The sequence below is a fragment of the Ylistrum balloti genome, unplaced genomic scaffold (assembly GCF_031769215.1).
Source record: "Ylistrum balloti isolate Yb309-2 unplaced genomic scaffold, AGI_CSIRO_Ybal_v1 Utg370138, whole genome shotgun sequence".
Classification (NCBI taxonomy): Eukaryota; Metazoa; Mollusca; class Bivalvia; order Pectinida; family Pectinidae; genus Ylistrum; species Ylistrum balloti.
Genome location: NW_026782146.1, coordinates 402,543 through 425,337, shown reverse-complemented (window position 1 = coordinate 425,337; position 22,795 = coordinate 402,543). Strand labels below are relative to the sequence as shown.

At 36.0% G+C, this 22,795-nt stretch overlaps 1 protein-coding gene across 1 annotated transcript; it reads left to right on the top strand.

The window, feature by feature from the left end:
* The first annotated feature begins 110 nt into the window (after positions 1 to 110).
* Positions 111 to 22,239, top strand: LOC132550655 (cilia- and flagella-associated protein 221-like). The gene is made up of 22 exons (XM_060214747.1): positions 111 to 336; positions 1,758 to 1,945; positions 2,260 to 2,355; positions 2,663 to 2,763; positions 3,789 to 3,892; positions 4,216 to 4,372; positions 4,849 to 4,969; positions 5,252 to 5,363; positions 8,489 to 8,541; positions 9,150 to 9,302; positions 9,794 to 9,886; positions 10,158 to 10,350; positions 11,508 to 11,638; positions 12,016 to 12,096; positions 12,322 to 12,429; positions 13,910 to 14,098; positions 15,098 to 15,250; positions 16,058 to 16,158; positions 16,649 to 16,738; positions 18,547 to 18,663; positions 20,946 to 21,017; positions 21,725 to 22,239. Exons 1-22 carry the CDS (start codon positions 198 to 200, stop codon positions 21,849 to 21,851), a joined length of 2,679 nt encoding a protein of 892 aa, XP_060070730.1. The 5' UTR covers positions 111 to 197; the 3' UTR covers positions 21,852 to 22,239.
* The last annotated feature ends 556 nt before the right edge of the window (positions 22,240 to 22,795 follow it).

The following is a 22,795-nucleotide window of genomic DNA, read 5'->3' as shown; positions in this document are numbered from 1 at the left end:
ATTATTAATCTCCATGTAAAACAAAATTATGGTTGTTATCATGAACTATTTTATTATTCCTTCCACAGGCAGTGACAGGGTCGTAAACAACATGGCGGAAAGTACCTAAAACCACAATACGGCTTGAAGGGAAGAATTATGTAGATAACGCGAGATTGTTTCATTTCTGTATAATGTTGAATTGGATATAAAGCAAAATGCCAGCTGTTACTGCGATGAACAGGGCCTTTACGGACCCTGTGGGTCTATCGGGAGAGAAAGGCCTGCTGATTGACACCATGCAACTCGTCGAGCCAAAGGCACAGCAACCTGTTCCCAATCACCTGTTGGAAACAAGTATGACTTCATAAATTTAGAGATAGGCAGTATATGAGATATCAACTAGTATCCATTCGTTGTAGATTTGTTAAGTACCGTGAATTCGAAATAAATCTTTATTGCCATACCATTACCAGGTCTTGAACAATGTAAATCATACATTGTTTCAAAACATATTCCTTTTAAGATTCACTCCCGGAGCTAAATCCAACAATTATTTCGCACGTTGTTGAATGGTACAATATATATGACATTATTAATGTGTCAACAAATGCAAAATACATTTGCACCCTTTCATTGTCTTGTCTAACAATTATTAGATTAATTAGTGAGCTCACTCAAATAAATGCGTTAACACATATATTAAAGACACCACCATAAACTATGCTAGCTAAGGGTGTTCATTAACAAATACTTTCTGTTATTCTCCACATGGCACTAACACCATACCTCTTTAGCATGGAGGTGACATGTACAGTGACAAGTTGCTGGTTCTCCGACTTTAGGAGGAAGTTACAAAGAAGAAGATGATGCATGTGTTGACATTTACGTTTTATATATAGTTACATTGTATGTTATGCACATGATAGATCTGATGCCCAAAAGTTCCTATGTTATAATTGTCCAAATTTAATTAATTTCAAGCATACATATGTTATAGGAAGGGGTAATGGAAAACACCCTGCCTTTGGTGGGGTTCCAACTAAGTGACCCTTTGGTCTCTAGCTGGACACTGTAATGCTTGATTAGAGAGAAATTCCCACCAGCTGAGGCTAATTAAGGCAACCTGTACTTTCAACTTCTACACTACTCCCTCCTTCACAAAGTTTTCGACCCCACAGACACCAACAACCCAGGTTCAATGTCTCCAAGGAAGCATCTCAATCTCCTATGGTTTCTACCCTTGGAGTGGTCTTTGGCACCAAATCTGTAATAGGAAGGAGTAATAAAAAAATCTTGCCCTTGGTGGGGATCAAACTTGCAACCCTCGGTCTCTAATCAGACACTCTACCACTAAACTAAAGGGGAATTCTCACTACTCAATGCTAGAAAAGCGACCTGTACTCTTTAATTTCTACACATACATATATATATATACTCTCAATTTTCAAAAATGTAAAAAGTTTGTTTATTTATTCTTCTTCACTGAAATAATGTTTTTGCTTAGTTGAAAAACATTTTGAGTTAATATTTTATTTGATGGCAATTGTAATTCATAAATATCTATTGACCTCATGTGATGTGCTTGTATACTGTAGTAGCATTTCATCACTGATTGACCATATGTGTCACAATGTATACCACACAAAACAAGAAACCTATGTATGTACTGGTAATAAAACTTGCAGTTTTTACAATCTAGTAGACTAAAGTAGTTACACAAATGTGTTTCTCCAGGAAGGTTTGAGAGACTAATAAATCATCACTTCACTTCACAGAGATCTATTCTACTGTTGCTCAAAATGCCATGGTACAAGCTAAACCAGCAGTGGTGCACTTCGGGGGATATACCTTACACAAGAAACAAGTCCAAACACTAAGTATTGTCAACGCCTCCACAGAAGTCATCAGGATGCATATTATTCCTCCCCAAACAAAATACTTTTACCTCAAGTATAAAAAATCAGTAAGTATCATACATTTAAAATTAAGACATCATTATGTTTATAAGTGTATTCAATGGAACTTTCATTAACATATTTTTTTCATATGAAAACATTACAAATTTTATGAAGTAGATATTTTGAGATGTTTTCCTTGAACTCTGAATACTTCTCCACTGATAGCTGTAACTGCTGTAAATAGAATGATTTTTCTTGTGGTGATAAAATGTACTAAGAACTAGGGTGTGTATGGAGGAGGGGGGTGATGATTTTTGTTTATGTAGTGTAGTACACATTGATGAATGTACATGAACAAATTTACATCTTGATATTGCAGGAGAGGTTGGTTCCCGGTCTCACAATAGAATGTACGATAGAGTTCACTCCGGATGAGTGGCGTTACTATTATGACTGCATAAGGATTAATTGCCCTGTAAGTGGAAGGCTGTAATGGAATCATGAGGCATCAAGTAAATCAATATGTCAAAACGAGATAAAAACTGAGGTCTTTTATGTCACAACCAGAAAATTATATGTGACATTTTGATGAATACACTGTCACCTTTCTTAATTATGTGATGACAATGAAATGGTGACCTACATTAAGTACATTAGATGATAACAATGAACTATTCTCTAAAAATTGATTTAGCTATGTTGGTCAAAGATGTGTAAGATTCTTTGGGTTTGTTGAACAATTGTTGCATCTCTTTAAGTTTTGGTTGGTGTTTTATTTATAGGGTGAGGAGAACCTGGTTATCCCCATACATGCCTATCCAGTGATGAGCACAGAGGATTTCCCACAGCAGTTTAGTTTTCCTCCTGTACCTGTTGGACACAAGTAAGTCATTGCGTACACTGTCACAGTTTTCTGGTGACTGCCACTGTCAAAAGTCTTGTGAAATGATCACTATCACAGTTTTCTTGTGACTGCCACTGTCAAAAGTCTTGTGAAATGATCACTATCACAGTTTTCTTGTGACTGCCACTGTCAAAAGTCTTGTGAAATGATCACTGTCACAGTTTTCTTGTGACTGCCACTGTCACAAGTCTTGGGAAATGACTGCCACTGTCACAGTTTTCTCTGTGACTGCCACTGTGACTGCCACTGTCAAAAGTCTTGTGAAATGATCACTGACTGCCACTGTCACAAGTGACTGCCACTGTCTTGTGAAATGATCACTGGAAATGATCGTTTTCACAGTTTTCTAGTGACTGCCACTGTCACAGTTTTCTTGTGACTGCCACTGTCACAGTTTTCTTGTGACTGCCACTGTCACAGTTTTCTTGTGACTGCCACTGTCAAAAGTCTTGTGAAATGATCACTGTCACAGTTTTCTTGTGACTGCCACTGTCACAAGTCTTGGGAAATGATCGTTATCACAGTTTTCTAGTGACTGCCACTGTCACAGTTTTCTTGTGACTGCCACTGTCACAGTTTTCTTGTGATTGCCACTGTCACAGTTTTCTTGTGACTGCCACTGTCAAAAGTCTTGTGAAATGATCACTGTCACAGTTTTCTTGTGACTGCCACTGTCACAGTTTTCTTGTGACTGCCACTGTCAAAAGTCTTGTGAAATGATCACTGTCACAGTTTTCTAGTGACTGCCACTGTCACAGTTTTCTTGTGACTGCCACTGTCACAGTTTTCTTGTGACTGCCACTGTCACAAGTCTTGTGAAATGATCACTATCACAGTTTTCTTGTGACTGCCACTGTCACAAGTCTTGGGAAATGATCGTTATCACAGTTTTCTAGTGACTGCCACTGTCACAGTTTTCTGGTGACTGCCACTGTCACAAGTCTTGAGAAATGATCACTGTCAGAGTTCTATAGTGCTTACCCAGTATATGTTTTCTTTTTTAGGATGACAAAAGTGTTTCCCCTACGATGTGATGCACCTATTGACTTTGAATTCAACTTGACCTACATCCAACCACATCCATCATTTTCAGTCCAACCAATGACAGGTGAGTATTTCAGTCCAACCAATGACAGGTGAGTATTTCAGTCCAACCAATGACAGATATTTACTCAGCAGATTGGCTTAAGCCTTTTTTGACTCTGAATAAATAGGTAATGTCATATAAAGTTTCTAACGAGAAATAAATACGATTCAGCCATGTTTACAAGATAAAAATAGCAGCGGTTTAAGTTATACTTACTGTGAAGAGATCTACTATTTATATAACAATTTTCATGAATCTTTAATTTTCTCCTATCTGATGAATGAAATGAAACAGAAGAGAATTGCACAACAACTGCTGAGACTAATGTTGTGTCTTGTTTGTAGGTGTAATACCAGCCCATGGCGAGAGTGAAGTTTCTGTGACATTTGCTCCGTTGGAATTCCTAACAGCCATGATGAAGATACAATTAGTTATATCACAGTTCAATTCAAAACCTATCATCTGTAATTTTTGTGGGACTTCTCTACCTGGAATGTTAAAGTAAGTCATTTTAGTATACAACAATAGGCAGTGTCATTCTACTGTAACTAAATGTTGGATTCTCTTTCTCTTGGTAGTGATTGGTTACATGTTGCCTTGGTAACACACTCACCTTACACTTAAGCAATTTGGTCTCATTTACCTGATGTGGGATGAAAAGTTTGGGGTCAGTTGTCTGTACTGAGATGTAAGCTTTTCCTGTGTTACTGCAGTATCCACCTTCAGTTAGATCCCTTCATGCCTCCTGAAAGGGACAGCAAGTGTAATACAATATCCGATATATTAATATCTAAATGTAACTTGTTTCACAATTCACTAAAAGATTGAGTTTATCTTGGCAATTTCTCCTTTTTATCAAAATTTAATGGCAGCAATTCAGACATCAAGTGACATTGTACCTCCATCCCCCTTGTTCTGTTGTGATTGTTTCACAATAGAATTTCTATACAAACTGAAGAAATCTGTTATCTCCCTAGGGAAATATCAGAACAGCAATATGAAAGTGAGGAGATTCTTGACCCACGCTCTCTGACCCCTCTCGGAAGGTCAAGGAAGAAAAGGCAAAAGGTCAAACCAAGAAAAACAAAAGAACCAGAGGTAAACAACCATGTCATCTTTCAACATTAATATTGTATAAATGCATATTTTAGTTGTCATCATATTTTAGTACTTTTCTCACGAAAGATATTACACATAAGAATGTGATTTTCTGTATGTTAATATAACCATTATTTCAAATGTGCAAATTCATTATTTGACTTATTTGTTCAATATTGATATTGTACTTAAAGTTATTGTGCGAGAGTAAGGACATCTAGAGCTTTACTGTAATAATTTATATCTAGAGTTGAGGTTTGATCATTTGTCTTATGTTACAAGGAGGTAGAGTATGGTGGAGTGCGTTTTCCACCTCAACTAGACACACCCTATGCTGTAGCTCAGGTTTTAAATCAAGAACCAGGCAAGCTTCGAGCCAAGGACCTCAGAGAAAGTAAGACTTGACATCAAAAATATTATTTCATGTTCATATTTCACAAAATGTCAAAATTATAAAAATCAACATACTATTCCTGTACTTAAAATGAGATAAGAAAACATCACACCTCTGTAGAGATTTTATAGATAAAATATCACAGCTCTGTAGAGATTTTATAAATAAGATATCACAGCTCTGTAGACATTTTATAGATAAAATATCACAGCTCTGTAGAGATTTTATTGATAAAATATCACAGCTCTGTAGAGATTTTATAGATAAAATATCACAGCTCTGTAGAGATTTTATAGATAAAATATCATAGCTCTGTAGAGATTTTATAAATAAGATATCACAGCTCTGTAGAGATTTTATTGATAAAATATCACAGCTCTGTAGAGATTTTTTAGATAAAATATCACAGCTCTGTAGAGATTTTATTGATAAAATATCACAGCTCTGTAGACATTTTATAGATAAAATATCACAGCTCTGTAGAGATTTTATTGATAAAATATCACAGCTCTGTAGACATTTTGTAGATAAAATATCACACCTCTGTAGAGATTTTATAGATAAAATATCACAGCTCTGTAGAGATTTTATAAATAAGATATCACAGCTCTGTAGACATTTTATAGATAAAATATCACAGCTCTGTAGAGATTTTATTGATAAAATATCACAGCTCTGTAGAGATTTTATAGATAAAATATCACAGCTCTGTAGAGATTTTATAGATAAAATATCATAGCTCTGTAGAGATTTTATAAATAAGATATCACAGCTCTGTAGAGATTTTATTGATAAAATATCACAGCTCTGTAGAGATTTTTTAGATAAAATATCACAGCTCTGTAGAGATTTTATTGATAAAATATCACAGCTCTGTAGACATTTTATAGATAAAATATCACAGCTCTGTAGAGATTTTATTGATAAAATATCACAGCTCTGTAGACATTTTGTAGATAAAATATCACAGCTCTGTAGAGATTTTATTGATAAAATATCACAGCTCTGTAGAGATTTTATAGATAAAATATCACAGCTCTGTAGAGATTTTATTGATAAAATATCACAGCTCTGTAGACATTTTATAGATAAAATATCACAGCTCTGTAGAGATTTTATAAATAAGATATCACAGTTCTGTAGACATTTTATAGATAAAATATCATAGCTCTGTAGAGATTTTGTAGATAAAATATCACAGCTCTGTAGAGAATTTATAGATAAAATATCACAGCTCTGTAGAGATTTTATAGATAGAGTATCACAGCTCTGTAGAGATTTTATTGATGAAATATCACAGCTCTGTAGAGATTTGAATAAGATGCGAAGAAGAGAACAAATTTTTTTTTTTTTGATGTTTTATGAAAACCTATGGGGGAAAACCACACATCACCTATTGTTACCAGTTTGCCTCAATCTCATGTTCTGGGTGGAGATTGTCTGACAGTCACATATATAGTCAACACACTTATCACAATAGTCAGCATATATCTGACCAAAGCTTCTGAAGCATTTGTAGGATATAAAGTAGAGACCTTTTAAGCATAGGATATAGTGTGTAACATTGGCAGATTGCTGTGGGTAACACATGAAGTCTGTACTCTTCTACAAGTGGTTGTACTGTCATATATACAGGTACCAGATAGCCCATGTCCCAAGATAGCCCATATCCGCGATAGCCCATATCCCTAGATAGCTCACCTCCCCAGATTGCCCATATTCCCAGATAGCCCATATCCCTAAATAGCTCACCTCACCAGATTGCCCATATCCCCAGACAGCTCACCTCACCAGATTGCCCATATCCCCAGATAGCTCACCTCCCCAGATTGCCTATATCCCCAGATAGCCCTATCCCAGATAGCTCACCTCCTCAGATAGCCCATATCCCCAGATAGCCCATATCCCCAGATAGCCCATATCCTTAAATAACTCACCTCACCAGATTGCCCATATCCCCAGATAGCCCATATCCCCAGATAGCTCACCTCCCCAGATAGCCCATATCCCCAGATAGCTCACCTCCTCAGATAGCCCATATCCCCAGATATCCCATATCCCCAGATATCCCATATCCCCAGATAGCTCACCTCCCCAGATAGCCCATATCCCCAGATAGCCCATATCCCCACATTGCTCACCTCCCCAGATAGCCCATATCCCCAGATATCCCATTTCCCCAGATATCCCATATCCCCAGATATCCCATTTCCCCAGATATCCCATATCCCCAGATAGCTCACCTCCCCAGATAGCCCATATCCCCAGATAGCCCATATCCCCAGATTGCTCACCTCCCCAGATAGCCCATATCCCCAGATAGCCCATATCCCCTGATAGCCCATGTCCCCAGATATCCCTTATCCCCAGATATCTCATATCACCAGATAGCCCATGTCCCCAGATATCCCATATCCCCAGATAGCCCAAATCCCCATATAGTTTACCTCCCCAGATAGCCCATGTCCCCAGATAGCTCACCTCCCCAGATAGCCCATATCCCCAGATAGCCCATATCCCCACATTGCTCACCTCCCCAGATAGCCCATATCCCCAGATATCCCATTTCCCCAGATATCCCATATCCCCAGATAGCTCACCTCCCCAGATAGCCCATATCCCCAGATAGCCCATATCCCCAGATTGCTCACCTCCCCAGATAGCCCATATCCCCAGATAGCCCATATCCCCTGATAGCCCATGTCCCCAGATATCCCTTATCCCCAGATATCTCATATCACCAGATAGCCCATGTCCCCAGATATCCCATATCCCCAGATAGCCCAAATCCCCATATAGTTTACCTCCCCAGATAGCCCATGTCCCCAGATAGCTCACCTCCCCAGATAGCCGATATCCCCAGATAGCCCATATCCCCAGATAGCCCATGTCCCCAGATAGCCCAAATCCCCAGATATCCCATATCCCCAGATATCCCATATCCCCAGATAGCCCATATTCCCAGATAGCCATCCCCATCCATATAGCCCGAATCCCTAGATAATAAATTCCCCTACAAATTTAACACCTACACAATCCAGTATATATGACTACACAGTATGTATTAATATTACATGTATACCTCTGAGTTGAATGCTGATTTTCCTTCCATTCATTGTTTTCAGCTGTCATTACTAAAAGCAAAGACAAGCCAAAGGCTGCTACAAGACAGATGAAAGTAAGTATATTTCATCTTTCCATGGTATTTCCAAGGACATGCTCTCCCAATTCAACCATATTATCAAATATGAAAGAATGGAAATTTATATAAATAAAGATTTTATTAAGATAAAGAACTTACTCTGCAAATCTTTGTTTTGGAAATATAAAAAACAGAAATATTTGATAAAGTGAAATATATTCTTTATCTGCAACGACATTTTTTTAACATGACATATATAAATGTAGGTATTTTCCTCGATTTCTGAGGATTGTCCTTTTGTTGACAGTCTGTATACTGTTTTTAGTCATTAGGGATCAAGCTTTAAGGGTGGGGCTTAAGTCCGTGTACATATATTGTCTCTGATATAGTCCTTCTTCAGTATGTTCATGCTTGGTAATGAGCCCATCAATATTGCTGTGCAGTCAAATTATAAACCAATGTAGATTCATTGTCCGTAAATAAGCCCCCCCCCCCCCCCACTCCCCCCTCTGGACTGGATGGAGAATACAGTTTATCAACACTAGAATCTAAACTGTGTTAAACCGGTATGAAATGACCAGTTATCTCCCTTCGTAATTGAAATGACCAGTTATCTCCCTTTGTAACCTAAATGTTGTTTTCAGGAGGCTGTATTTGAACACAGTGTGCGACAGAACGTATATGAAGAGAGACAAAATCAGTTAAGATGGCAGGTCAAATTTGGTGATGATCAGATAACTAATGCGGAGAGGGAGAAAATCCTTGTGGCTCGCAAAGATGCCTGGGATCAGTATAAGGTAGGTCTTTTTTGTCCACGCTCTCGGTAATCAAAGGAACTCTCCATTTCTCTATAAATGTTTATCAGAAAAATACAGAGGAAATGAAGGAAATGAATTCTATATTTAAATGTGTGAATGAGATATGGAAAATTTATGGAGAAAGTATAAAGAAAATGAGGAAAAACTAATACTGATAAAGATTTATTCAAACAACTTGACTTACTGAATTTTTCTCCAAAGCAAAATTTTGAGTTTTGCCTAGAACAATTTTGATATTGAAAAGTACAGAAAATTAAGGGAAATTTTCATAGATAACCAAAAAGCTACTCTAGTTAGGACAGAAACCAAAACAGGAACAGAAGTGGTTGATTTTTAAGTCTTGCTGGTGAAGTAGATGTTTTACTTGAATAATACTAAATGGTTTGTTGTTCTGGAAATCAAGCTTTTGTGGTTCTGGTAATGATCAATATTTTGGTTTGTGTCTTAGTGTAAATAAATTGTGTTCACAGTATGAGCGGCGAGGAGATCCCATCCCAGAGGATGAATATGGTCGACAAGAAACTGCTTCCACATTTAAACGTACATTCCGCGAGTCAACAACAGTAAGTCTATAATAAACAGCTGTAGAGTTATTTAACATCACTGTGCTGATTTATTAAACACTACAGAACTAATATTTCCAGTCATATATTTGTGACTAGTCCTAGTATTGTCCCCTTAATATATCAAATTTTGACAAGTTCTCATGAATATTTCTGTTCCACTTGCGTCCCCTTGTTTATCGTCTAATTTTGTCAGCTCTTTTTATAATCTTCTCAGATTATCATCTGAGAAAAAAAAAACATCAGTGCATTTGAAATTATTTCCTTATAGTTGGCACTGGAGACAGCTAAGTTTGACACATACACCAATGATCTGTGGGCTGTTCGCCATGCGGCACTTGAACGATTCTCTCAAGCTGGACGTAAGGTCATCTTGCATGCTCGGGTTAACCACAAGCTGAACTCACTACGTAAAATGGTGGAAGACTGGAGGAAAGAGAAATTCAGTGCAGGAATCGTGTCCCGTAAGTGTTAATGTCTCAAACAGATCTGCTTCAGTACTAGTGAAGCACTGATGTTTAAGGTCATGTCACATATATCATCACATCATAACTTAGGTCTGAAGTCACTGTAACTTAGTTAGTAAACAGTGACTGGTAAATTTTACTGAGGTTTGTAGTCAACAGTGACAGGTAAATTTTACTGAGGTTTGTAGTAAACTGTGACAGGTAAATTTTACTGAGGTTTGTAGTAAATAGTGACAGGTAAATTTTACTGAGGTTTGTAGTCAACAGTGACAGGTAAATTTTACTGAGGTTTGTAGTCAAGAGTGACAGGTAAATTTTACTGAGGTTTGTAGTAAACAGTGACAGGTAAATTTTACTGAGGTTTGTAGTTAACAGTGACAGGTAAATTTTACTGAGGTTTGTAGTCAACAGTGACAGGTAAATTTTACTGAGGTTTGTAGTAAACTGTGACAGGTAAATTTTACTGAGGTTTGTAGTAAACAGTGACAGGTAAATTTTACTGAGGTTTGTAGTTAACAGTGACAGGTAAATTTTACTGAGGTTTGTAGTAAACAGTGACAGGTAAATTTTACTGAGGTTTGTAGTTAACAGTGACAGGTAAATTTTACTGAGGTTTGTAGTTAACAGTGACAGGTAAATTTTACTGAGGTTTGTAGTTAACAGTGACTGGTAAATTATTCTGAGGTTTGTAGTCAACAGTGACAGGTAAATTTTACTGAGGTTTGTAGTGAATTGTGACAGGTAAATTTTACTGAGGTTTGTAGTTAACAGTGACAGGTAAATTTTACTGAGGTTTGTAGTAAACAGTGACTGGTAAATTTTACTGAGGTTTGTAGTAAACTGTGACTGGTAAATTTTACTGAAGTTTGTAGTTAACAGTGACAGGTAAATTTTACTGAGGTTTGTAGTAAACTGTGACAGGTAAATTTTACTGAGGTTTGTAGTGAATTGTGACAGGTAAATTTTACTGAGGTTTGTAGTAAACAGTGACTGGTAAATTTTACTGAGGTTTGTAGTCAACAGTGACAGGTAAATTTTACTGAGGTTTGTAGTTAACAGTGACAGGTAAATTTTACTGAGGTTTGTAGTTAACAGTGACAGGTAAATTTTACTGAGGTTAATTTGTAGTAAACTTTGACTTGAAAATTTTACAGAGGAACGCAAAGATAAGGTTGAAGATGAAGAACAAAAAGAAATGATTCCTGCCAATCTACCACTGCATTACTCCAAGGTCAAACGACACCAGTTTGTCACCTATTCTACTCCAAATGTTAAGGATGATATGGTAAGTTTTTCTTAGTATGATTAAATGTTTTAATGTCTTATTGCAAATCATAAATTAAAGACAATGACACCCTCAGGAAAGTACCATTGATCTCTAATTACGTTTGTAATGACACAGGCCCCTGATGCCCTCGGATAGGCACTATTTATGTTAAATCTCTAATTATGTTTGTAATGACACAGGCCCCTGATGCCCTTGGAATGGTACCATGGATGTTTCATGTCTAATTACGTTTGTGTTTACACAGGCCCCTGATGCCCTCGGGAAGGCACTATTTATGTTAAATCGCTAATTATGTTTGTGTTTACACAGGCCCCTGATGCCCTTGGGATGGTACCATTGATGTTTAATGTCTAATTACGTTTGTGTTTACACAGGCCCCTGATGCCCTCGGTAAGGTACCATTTACACCTACAAATGTTGTTGTCAAAAGGAAGGTACCATATTTTCAACTTAAGGTAAGTTATTTGAAAAAAATTAAAAAACATGATATTATATGAGATATGTAGACTGATACACTGTACGGTATACTAAACTGAATTAAGACATCATAAAAATTGTACCACTGTTTAGAAATACTACTTGGAGTTTTTTTTTTGTGTCTGTATTTTATAAAATGAATGCTTGTATCTGATTTGTTACTTGTATGTGACTAGTACCAAGTTATGATTGTTTGTTACTAGGTACCACAGCAGTATAAAATTCAAGGCTACAGACACCATGATGTACATTCTGCCTCTGGGGGATATGTTGCCCCTAAGTTGGCGCGGCCACTGAGGACAGGGGCAGAGGTGAGTCGTGGGATAATTAAGGGCTTATCTTTGAGGATACAATGTAACATCACCTGATCAACACTTTGTGTATATACACAGTTTGTGTTTTAATGATCACATTTTTATGATGCTGAGTAAACATTAATTTGATCTTGATAAAATTCATTAGTAATCATCAGTCAGTGGTATGGTATAGAAAATAAAGATTTAGACCATTCCAGAGGGCAAGGTAATAAGGGATTCCTGTGTGGGACCAGGGGTCACTTTAAAATCCTACTCCTCCAGAAGGTTGTAACAGATTTTGACCATATTTGTCATTAGATATCATTAAAGAGGCAAAATAAACATTATTTACATGTAAAATGAAGTTAGCATGACCCAAGGGGCAAGAAAATCAGGGACCAGGACCAATAGAACAATTTGGTTTAAAATCCTACTTCTCTTAAATGCCTTTTATATGACAGAATTTTACCAAACTTTGTCTTAAATATAATTGGGCACAGTATATATAGATATATATATTTATGTAATTAAATGAATGTAATACAACCTAAAAAACCATGGGATGAGGCCCAGTAGGGGAATTCTGGACAACACATTTTGAAAATCATTAGGGTTTTAGCTGAACATGTTAAAGTTCAACAAACAGTTTTTAAAATTTGATTGATCAGATTTACTTACTAGTCATATAGATGACTATCTAGGTGTCGGAGCCTCTTGTTGCCCCTATATGTACTGATGGGGATAGATTGACATTTTAAGGCCATATGACCCAAAGGATTATGATGACCTATGGCTATCTTTCATGGTCCGTCGCCATGCACTGTTCGCCGTGCACTGTTCGCTGTCCGTCATCTTTTCCTTTAAAATTCTACGCCTGCTTAACGCTTAGGCAGATTTCAATCAACTTTGGTCTGAAAGATCATAAGGGGTGGAGAATCATTTCTTAAATTTAGAAATTTGATTCAATATTCAATATTTTGCATCAAAATGCTACTCTTTCATAAGGCCTTGATTGATTTCAACTAAATTTGGCAGGAAACATTATCAAATTGTCCTGACCAAATTGTAGTTTTCACTTTGGTCCAAAATCCAACATAGCTCATCTGGAATAAATTCTTTGAACTTCTTCTCATGTTTCATTCACACCAATGAGAGAAATATTTGGAGTTTGGTTTGTTAAGGAAAAGAAAGAGATGATTTGTTATTTTTCAGTCTGATCAAAACTTCAACATATTAACCACAGTAGTTATTTTGTAACATGATTGTGAAAATGTTTTTCATTCACAGAACCTACTATTTATGAGTTTCTGATTATAACTGTCAAGGAATGTTCAAAATTTGAATTCATCAGATTTGTCAAAGATCACCATCAGAGAATTTGTGGTTTTGTCAATTCATTTGTCGGTTGTCGGATGACTGATAAGGGCCATGGCCCTCGTGTTGAGGGTAGACTGCAAGACCCTGTCTATTTAATGTGTATTAATGCTTTGTCCAGGAGGAAGTGATCACAGTAACAGACACTGCTAGCGCTGTAACTCAGATGCGCAGCAGCATGACTGTGGATACAGAAGAAAGGGAGGTACCTGTGGTGGAGACATCAGAGGAAGTGAAGATCAAACCAGTGCCTCTTATTGCTCCCTCGTCTTTGTTCCAACCTGTAGAATATCCATCACTGCATATATTTGTGAGTATGGTGTCATATATACTGAAAAAATCATACATTTTTGTGAGGTTAAATTTTCATGGTTTTTCAAAAATAGCTATAAATTTATAAACTATCTTTCTTAAACTTTTTCTAACTGGCTCCAATTTCACAAATCTTCCTTACACATTAACTTAAGGAAATTTTAACTACTATAGACAAGCATTATGTAAGCTAAGACAAAACTGAAATTTGAGTAAATTTCATTAACTTGTGCAATACTTTCTTATGGACAATTTTAAGTAAAGGAAACTTCCTTAAGTTAAGGAAGATTCATGAAACTGGGGTCAGTTCATGGACATATGAATTTATGCTATAGTAAGTGTGCCCACAAATTCCATGGAAATAAATCCCCCTCAAAAATTAATGATTTTACAAAACTTCCCGGAACATCATAAACAAAAGTAGGGTGCATATTCAGATAATTAGAATCCAGCTAATAGGAGATACAGTAACTCTACTTGCAGTCTGTCTGTCACTCTGTCCGTCTGTTTGTCTGTCTATCTGTCTTTCTGTCCACAAATTTAGTTTTCATATTAATTGACAGATTTACATGAAATTTGGTCAATACGTTCAGTTAAAAAAGACTAATGTCAAAAAGCAGGTCAAAAGTCAAGGTCATTAGGTGCAAAAGTATCTTTTTCCTTGATGACATTTTGTTTTAACATTATAGATGAAAAAAGATCAAGATCGCTGAGCTTGACCTTTGGGTTTAAGAGTCAAGGACAAAAAGGATCAAAATTGAAACAAGATGTCAATAGACTAAAGAAGTTACATCATTGTAATTTTATAATGTGCTCTTCGCCTGCTTTTATTTTTATTTGAGTCCAAATGTCTAATGGCCATATCAGTGACTTAACAGGGATATCTAGTCACTTGATTGAGACCTGTCTGGTCTGTCCATATTCTAGGTTGTATGTGTTTTGTGTGTTTATTCCATCACTCTATTCAACTGAACCTAGTCATTCTTTTGTCCCACAGAATCCGTCCCCAGGGCTGCAAGTTTTTCAGTCTCCGATGCCGTATGCTGAGGTGGATTCAGATTTCCATCTGTGTCCATTGCCACGATACTTTCGCGCAGATCATGCCACTAATCCACATGCAGCTACTCAGAGAAAATACTTAGATAGAGAGGTATGTAGCCCAGGCATTCACATTGTGGGGGCACAAATTTTCTTGGCTTGTAAAAACTACTTATTTCATGGATAAATGAAACTCTAGAAATCCACTGATAACTAAAATCTATCAAATCTATTGACTATGGACGTGCAAAAAGTTTAGTTTGAATATATTTGTTTATGATAACATTGTGCTGTAACTTAAACACATTTTGAAATAACACAACAGTGAGTGTTTAGGGTACAAATCCACTACATACATACAACAATCCAGCAGGAATAACTCAGTTTCACCAATATATTGTTCTTTTGGCTAGCACATAATCCTGTACTTTTTGAAAATAGATATATTTTCAAAAAATCTCAAATATCAAAGATAATTTGAAGAATATTAAAACAGATTTTATATACCAAGTGACTTCAGTAAAAGATGGTTCTGGTTTCTCATCATCTCTTTTTTTAGGTATGTTGATACGTTGAAGTTATTCATTATAACATGAAAAAGTCTATTGCTGTGAAAATACATACATTACATTATTTATATTTTACAAACTTATTGAAGATAAAGATGAGGATGTGTTTATATATGATACCAAAAGAAACACAGTAAATTGTTATAGTACAGGAAGTTATTACAAAGTAAACTATAATATGTCAATCAACTCTCTTACAGCAAAATGATTACACTTTGGTACATAAAGGTAACATGACCTGCTAGGACCAGTGGCTTTCATATTTGTTCAGATTGATGAATTTGACTCACTTTCAATATGAATCATTAAAACTTGCATGGACTGGTGTATATCATATATTATGATTTCAGGATGTGATTCGTGGAATTATGGCCTGGAAAAAGTTTCCGTCACAAGGACTGACGTCATTGACAAACACCCCAACTTTGACCAATGTGTGGGTTCCTAGGTGGTACGTACTTAATGCTATTGACCAATGTCTGTGTCCGGAGATTGTCTGGGTTCTAAGTTACTACAATGATAACATTTCACGCATGATTGAATAACTTCACATATGGCTGAATTTTTTAATTTTTTTGTTTTGATCAACATTGATATAATTATGCCCCAGCATTTGATTGGAGGGAGCATGTTGTGTTGTCTTTATCTACAAAGGTATCATGAGGATAGCTCGAGTTTATTTGTGTTGAAGGTTGTCCTCACTAGTTCTGGAAAGTTTTAAAGTGAAGCATACATCTTCCACAGATATTTTCTAACTTCAGTATTGCTGATTAAAGATAGAACAACAGATACTGGCCGTTTAGGATTGTCTTTATAATATTATTTTCAATTTTCTATATTTGATGAATTGGATTATAAACAAAGACATCTGATAAAATGAATGCATTTTCTGATAGTCTACACGATGGTGATAGTGAGATGGTTACATCTTGTTTTTTTAGGGATGATCCATTTGGAGGAGAAATGTTGCCAGCTTCAGTTCCATCAGTGCTTGACTCATTGCCTGAGGATGACAAGAAAAATATTGAAGAGTGGGTGTATGCATCATTCTGACATTCTCCAACATTCACTGACATTAGAACTTAGACTTTCCATGGTACATGTACCATCAGATACATTCCCTGACATGAAGACACAGATTTCACTGATACCAAGATATCAACAGACAGTCCCTGAAACAAGGACAAAAAAAGACATTCTCAGACATCAAGACACAGACAGACATTCCCTGATACAAAGACACAGACAGACATTCCCTGATACAAAGACACAGACAGACATTCCCTGATTCAAAGACACAGACAGACATTCCCTGATACAAAGACACAGACATACATTCCCTGACACCACAACTAAGACTTTCCTTGGTACTAGTACCATCACAGAGATATTCCCGCACACCAAGACACAGACAGACATGCAAAGACACCAAGACAGACATTCAAAGACATCAAGACACAAACAGACATTCCCTGATACAAAGACACAAACAGACATTCCTGGACACCAACACATAGACACTCTCTAATAATAGGAATGTTATTACAGTGTTATTACACTAATTATGGGGTATTATAACAGTGTTATTACACTAATAACAGGACAGTTATTACACTGATAACAGGATAGTTATTACACTGATTATGGGGTGTTATAACACTGAGTATGGGGTGTTTTAACAGTGGTATTACACTGATAACAGGACAGTTATTACACTGATTATGGGGTGTTATAACACTGAGTATGGGGTGTTTTAACAGTGGTATTACACTGATAACAGGACAGTTATTACACTGATTATGGGGTGTTATAACACTGAGTATGGGGTGTTATAACAGTGGTATTATACTGATAACAGTATAGTTATTGCACTGATAACAGGATAGTTATTACACTGATTATGGAGTGTTATAACAGTGTTATTACACTGATAACAGGATAGTTATTACACTTATAACAGGATAGTTATTACACTTAGTATGGGGTGTTATAACAGTGTTATTACACTGATAACAGGACAGTTATTACACTGATTATGGGGTGTTATAACACTGAGTATGGGGTGTTATAACAGTGGTATTATACTGATAACAGTATAGTTATTGCACTGATAACAGGATAGTTATTACACTGATTATGGAGTGTTATAACAGTGTTATTACACTGATAACAGGATAGTTATTACACTTATAACAGGACAGTTATTACACTTATTAGGGGGTGTTATAACAGTGCTATTACACTGATAACAGGACAGTTATTACACTGATAACGAGGATGTTATTACACTGATTATGGGGTGTTATAATGCTGATAATGGGGTGTTGTAACAGTGTTATTACACTGATAACAGGATAGTTATTACACTGAGTATGGGGTGTTATAACAGTGTTATTACACTGACAACAGGACAGTTATTACACTGATAACAGGATAGTTGTTACACTGAGTATGGGGTGTTATTACAATGATTATGGGGTGTTATAACACTGATTATGGGGTGTTATAACAGTGTTATTACACTGATAACAGGATAGTTATTACACTGAGTATGGGGTGTTATAACAGTGTTATTACACTGACAACATGACAGTTATTACACTGATAACAGGATAGTTATTACACTGAGTTATTACACTGAGTATGGGGTGTAATAATTGTGTTATTACACTGTAAACAGGACAGTTATTACACTGATAACGAGGATGTTATAACACTGATTATGGGGTGTTATAAAACTGATTATGGGGTGTTATAACAGTGGTATTACACTGATAACAGGACAGTTATTACACTGATAACAGGATAGCTATATGATAACTATTAATGTCTGTTCTAGGGAGGACACAGAGGACGACTCTACGGCTACAACAAGTGTCATACTTACTCCGGGCATGGTGAATGCCCAGTTTCCAGTGCTTGATCCCAATGGACCCTCAGATGAAAAGATTTCAGTGTAAGCATTAACAATCCTACGCTGTAATTCTTTGTGTCTTAATTTCTTTCAACACGCTATTTTATTTGAAGATATGATCCTTTTCTCTCTGGATCCTGCTGATTTTGCAGCTGGTTTTAGTTTCTGAAGAACTACATGGTCTGAACTACCGTCATCCAATAATATTGTCACATTTTTACTTAATCCTTCTGAAAAATCCCTTCAATTATTTCAATAAAATTTAACAAAAACGTTCCATGGCCATGAGAAATTAAAATTATAGATTGTCTGATTCCAGCTCCTCAGGAATATGAAGAGAAATTAATTTGCCTAATATCTTAAAAACCTTCTTTAGACCATGATTAACAGCTGGAACAAAATAACTATATTTGGATCAAAATGTCCTTTATAAAAATGTGCTTTATGAAAATTGTGAATTTATAGAAGAAATTGATATAATTTGTTTATTGTGAGAAATGATTCTAGTAAAAGTTATTGTGATTTGAGTGTAGTTTAATGGTATGTAAATTAAGAATGTGTTTAGGCCTGAAGGATGTGACTCAGAGTGGAAAATCAGCTTCTAATATATTTCAAAATTCTTCTTCTCCAGACCCAAATACTGTAGATTAAAAGACTTTTTGTATATTATAAGAAAGGTCCTACGGTGTTTTATCAAACTTATCAATGTCATAACACCTGGCTCCTCTGTTAATTAAGGAAAATAACACTTTTTGGAGATTTTTGTTTATTTTTACTTGGTTTGAATTATTATCATCAGATATGATATAGGGAGGAGGGGTTGGGAAGGGGGAAAATTTTACTATCAGGTGGCTATATGGAAAAATAATTTTCATTTACAGTACAAATTCTATATATGGGATTGCAATTTAATGATTTTAAACCCAATAACAATATATTACCCACCCTCAATGCTGAGGTCCAACTGGGTTCAGGGATCAAATTGGCTCTAAATTTCAGTGGTCTTTTTTTATTTAGCTTTGATAGAATGAAATATTTTTGTGTAGATGTAATTATCACAAGTATAAGGTACATCATGATTTTGATTTTCATTACTCTTAACTATGTTTATTTTTAAAACTCAGATGACAGTTCAGGTCCAATGGGCCTCTTGTGATATCATTACTGAACTCTGTGATTTAGTGTTGACTGTAACCTGATGTCATTAGTTACATTTATTTTAAGAACTCAGATGACACTTCAGGTCCAAGGGGCCTCTTGTGATATCATTACTGAACTCTGTGATTTAGTGTTGACTGTAACCTGATGTCATTAGTTACATTTATTTTAAGAACTCAGATGACAGTTCAGGTCCAAGGGGCCTCTTGTGATATCATTACTGAACTCTGTGATTTAGTGTTGACTGTAACCTGATGTCATTAGTTACATTTATTTTAAGAACTCAGATGACAGTTCAGGTCCAATGGGCCTCTTGTGATATCATTACTGAACTCTGTGATTTAGTGTTGACTGTAACCTGATGTCATTAGTTACATTTATTTTTAAAAATCAGATGACAGTTCAGGTCCAATGGGCCTCTTGTGATATCATTACTGAACTCTGTGATTTAGTGTTGACTGTAACCTGATGTCATTAGTTACATTTATTTTAAGAACTCAGATGACAGTTCAGGTCCAAGGGGCCTCTTGTGATATCATTACTGAACTCTGTGATTTAGTGTTGACTGTAACCTGATGTCATTAGTTACATTTATTTTAAGAACTCAGATGACAGTTCAGGTCCAATGGGCCTCTTGTGATATCATTACTGAACTCTGTGATTTAGTGTTGACTGTAACCTGATGTCATTAGTTACATTTATTTTTAAAAATCAGATGACAGTTCAGGTCCAATGGGCCTCTTGTGATATCATTACTGAACTCTGTGATTTAGTGTTGACTGTAACCTGATGTCATTAGTTACATTTATTTTAAGAACTCAGATGACAGTTCAGGTCCAAGGGGCCTCTTGTGATATCATTACTGAACTCTGTGATTTAGTGTTGACTGTAACCTGATGTCATTAGTTACATTTATTTTAAGAACTCAGATGACAGTTCAGGTCCAATGGGCCTCTTGTGATATCATTACTGAACTCTGTGATTTAGTGTTGACTGTAACCTGATGTCATTAGTTACATTTATTTTAAGAACTCAGATGACAGTTCAGGTCCAAGGGGCCTCTTGTGATATCATTACTGAACTCTGTGATTTAGTGTTGACTGTAACCTGATATCACAGATAACTCAATATGTAAAATGATGGTACTCTTTCTTATCTTTCTTCAGTGACACCTTTCCGTATGGAAACAAACTACCTACTACCAATATTCCTGTGTCCAGCAATGGTCCAGTTCCCAGGTAAACTCTTTGTACAATTTATGTCTTAACTTTAGGTGACAGACCAGTGAAAAAAAAAAGAAATGAAATCAGTTGTTTCATGCAGGAATTTAAAAAAACCAATTGATATTAGAATTTGTGCAATTACACAGCACAAAAAATGTTTGTGTCTGAAAAATAAACATATTTAGTTTATTACGGAAAATGTTTGAAATATAAATTACAAGTATTACAGCTGTAAGTACTATTTATCATGTTTTATTGTCAGTTTTTATGCAACAGGCCATGATAGCGGCTCAGTGGTTAGTGAGGATTGGTCCACATAACCTCGGGTGAAGATACGAGGTGCATGGTTTGATCCTCAAACCCTTACCCATCATGGTTTTTGTTTCCAGGAAGCGGCTGTATGTACTGTCATGGTTGTGTTTTTGGGCAAAATACTTTACTCTAATTGTTCTGTATGACATTGTGATGGGCCTCCCACATGTTGTTCATGGAGGCAGTCACCAGCCTGTATAAATACCCTACCTCAAAGTAGCATGGCTGTTGATAGAGTGACAAACCTATCAAACAAACAGTTTGGATTCACTGTTACTGTACAAATTCATCCATTTCATGCTTGATGGCTTTATATTCTTATTTTTTTTTTTTTTAAATTTTTTTGTGATATTCTGTTCCAGATATTTTACTTGAAAATTGAATGATGTTGTTTTGTTTTTTTAATGCAGAGAGAAAAGAGAGCAAGAGATGGAATATTTCATGAACAAAAAATATAACCGCCTTGGAGCCAAAATACAGGCAAGAACAACAACACTAAACCTTCAAGTAACAGACCCAAATATCCTTCTGCAGTGAGGGAACCCAACTAGTGTGATAAACTGAAAACTATGTGATTCTACAGGAATTGTTTGGTTCCATAGAAACTATGTGGTTCTACAGAAATTGTTTGGTTCTAAAGGAAATTTGTGGTTCTATGGAAATTGTATAGTTCTAAAGTAAATTTGTGGTTCTACAGAAATTGTATGGTTCCATAGAAACTATGTGGTTCTACAGAAATTGTGTTGTCCTACAGGAACTATGTGTGGTTTTACAGGAACTGTGAGGTTCTACAGAAACTGTGTGAACCTACTGGTACAGTGTAATTCTACAGAAATTACCTGGTTCCAGGAAAACTGTAGTTCTACAGATACTGATATTCAATAGAAACTGTGAGTTTCTACAGAAACCATGTAATTCTCCAGATACTATGAGTGTTTCTAGAAATTTCTACAGAAACTGTGTAGTTCTACAGAAATTGTGTAGTTCTACAGACACTCTGTGATACTACAGAAACTGTAGTTCTACAGAAACTGTGTAGTTCTACAGAAACTGTGTAGTTCTACAGAAACTATGTAGTTCTACAGAAACTGTAGTTCTACAGAAACTGTGTAGTTCTACAGAAACTGTGTGATACTAGACACTGTGTGATTCTACAGAAACTGTGTGATACTACAGAAACTGTAGTTCTACAGAAACTGTGTAGTTCTACAGAAACTGTGATACTACAGAAACTGTGTAGTTCTACAGAAACTGTGTAGTTCTACAGAAACTGTGAAGTTCTGCAGAAACTGTGATACTACAGAAACTGTAGTTCTGCAGAAACTGTGATACTACAGAAACTGTGTAGTTTACAGAAACTGTTATACTACAGTAATTGTGTAGTTCTGCAGAAACTCTGTAGTTCTACATAAATTGTGCGATACTACAGAAACTGTGTAGTTTACAGAAACTGTGTAGTTTACAGAAACAGTGTAGTTCTA

Coding starts and splice junctions, on each gene's coding strand:
- LOC132550655 (XM_060214747.1), top strand. CDS start 198: ATGCCAGCTGTTACTGCGATGAACAGGGCCTTTACGGACCCTGTGGGT. Junction 9,887..10,157: donor CATTCCGCGAGTCAACAACA/GTAAGTCTATAA, acceptor ATTTCCTTATAG/TTGGCACTGGAGACAGCTAA. Junction 21,018..21,724: donor AGCAATGGTCCAGTTCCCAG/GTAAACTCTTTG, acceptor TTTTTAATGCAG/AGAGAAAAGAGAGCAAGAGA.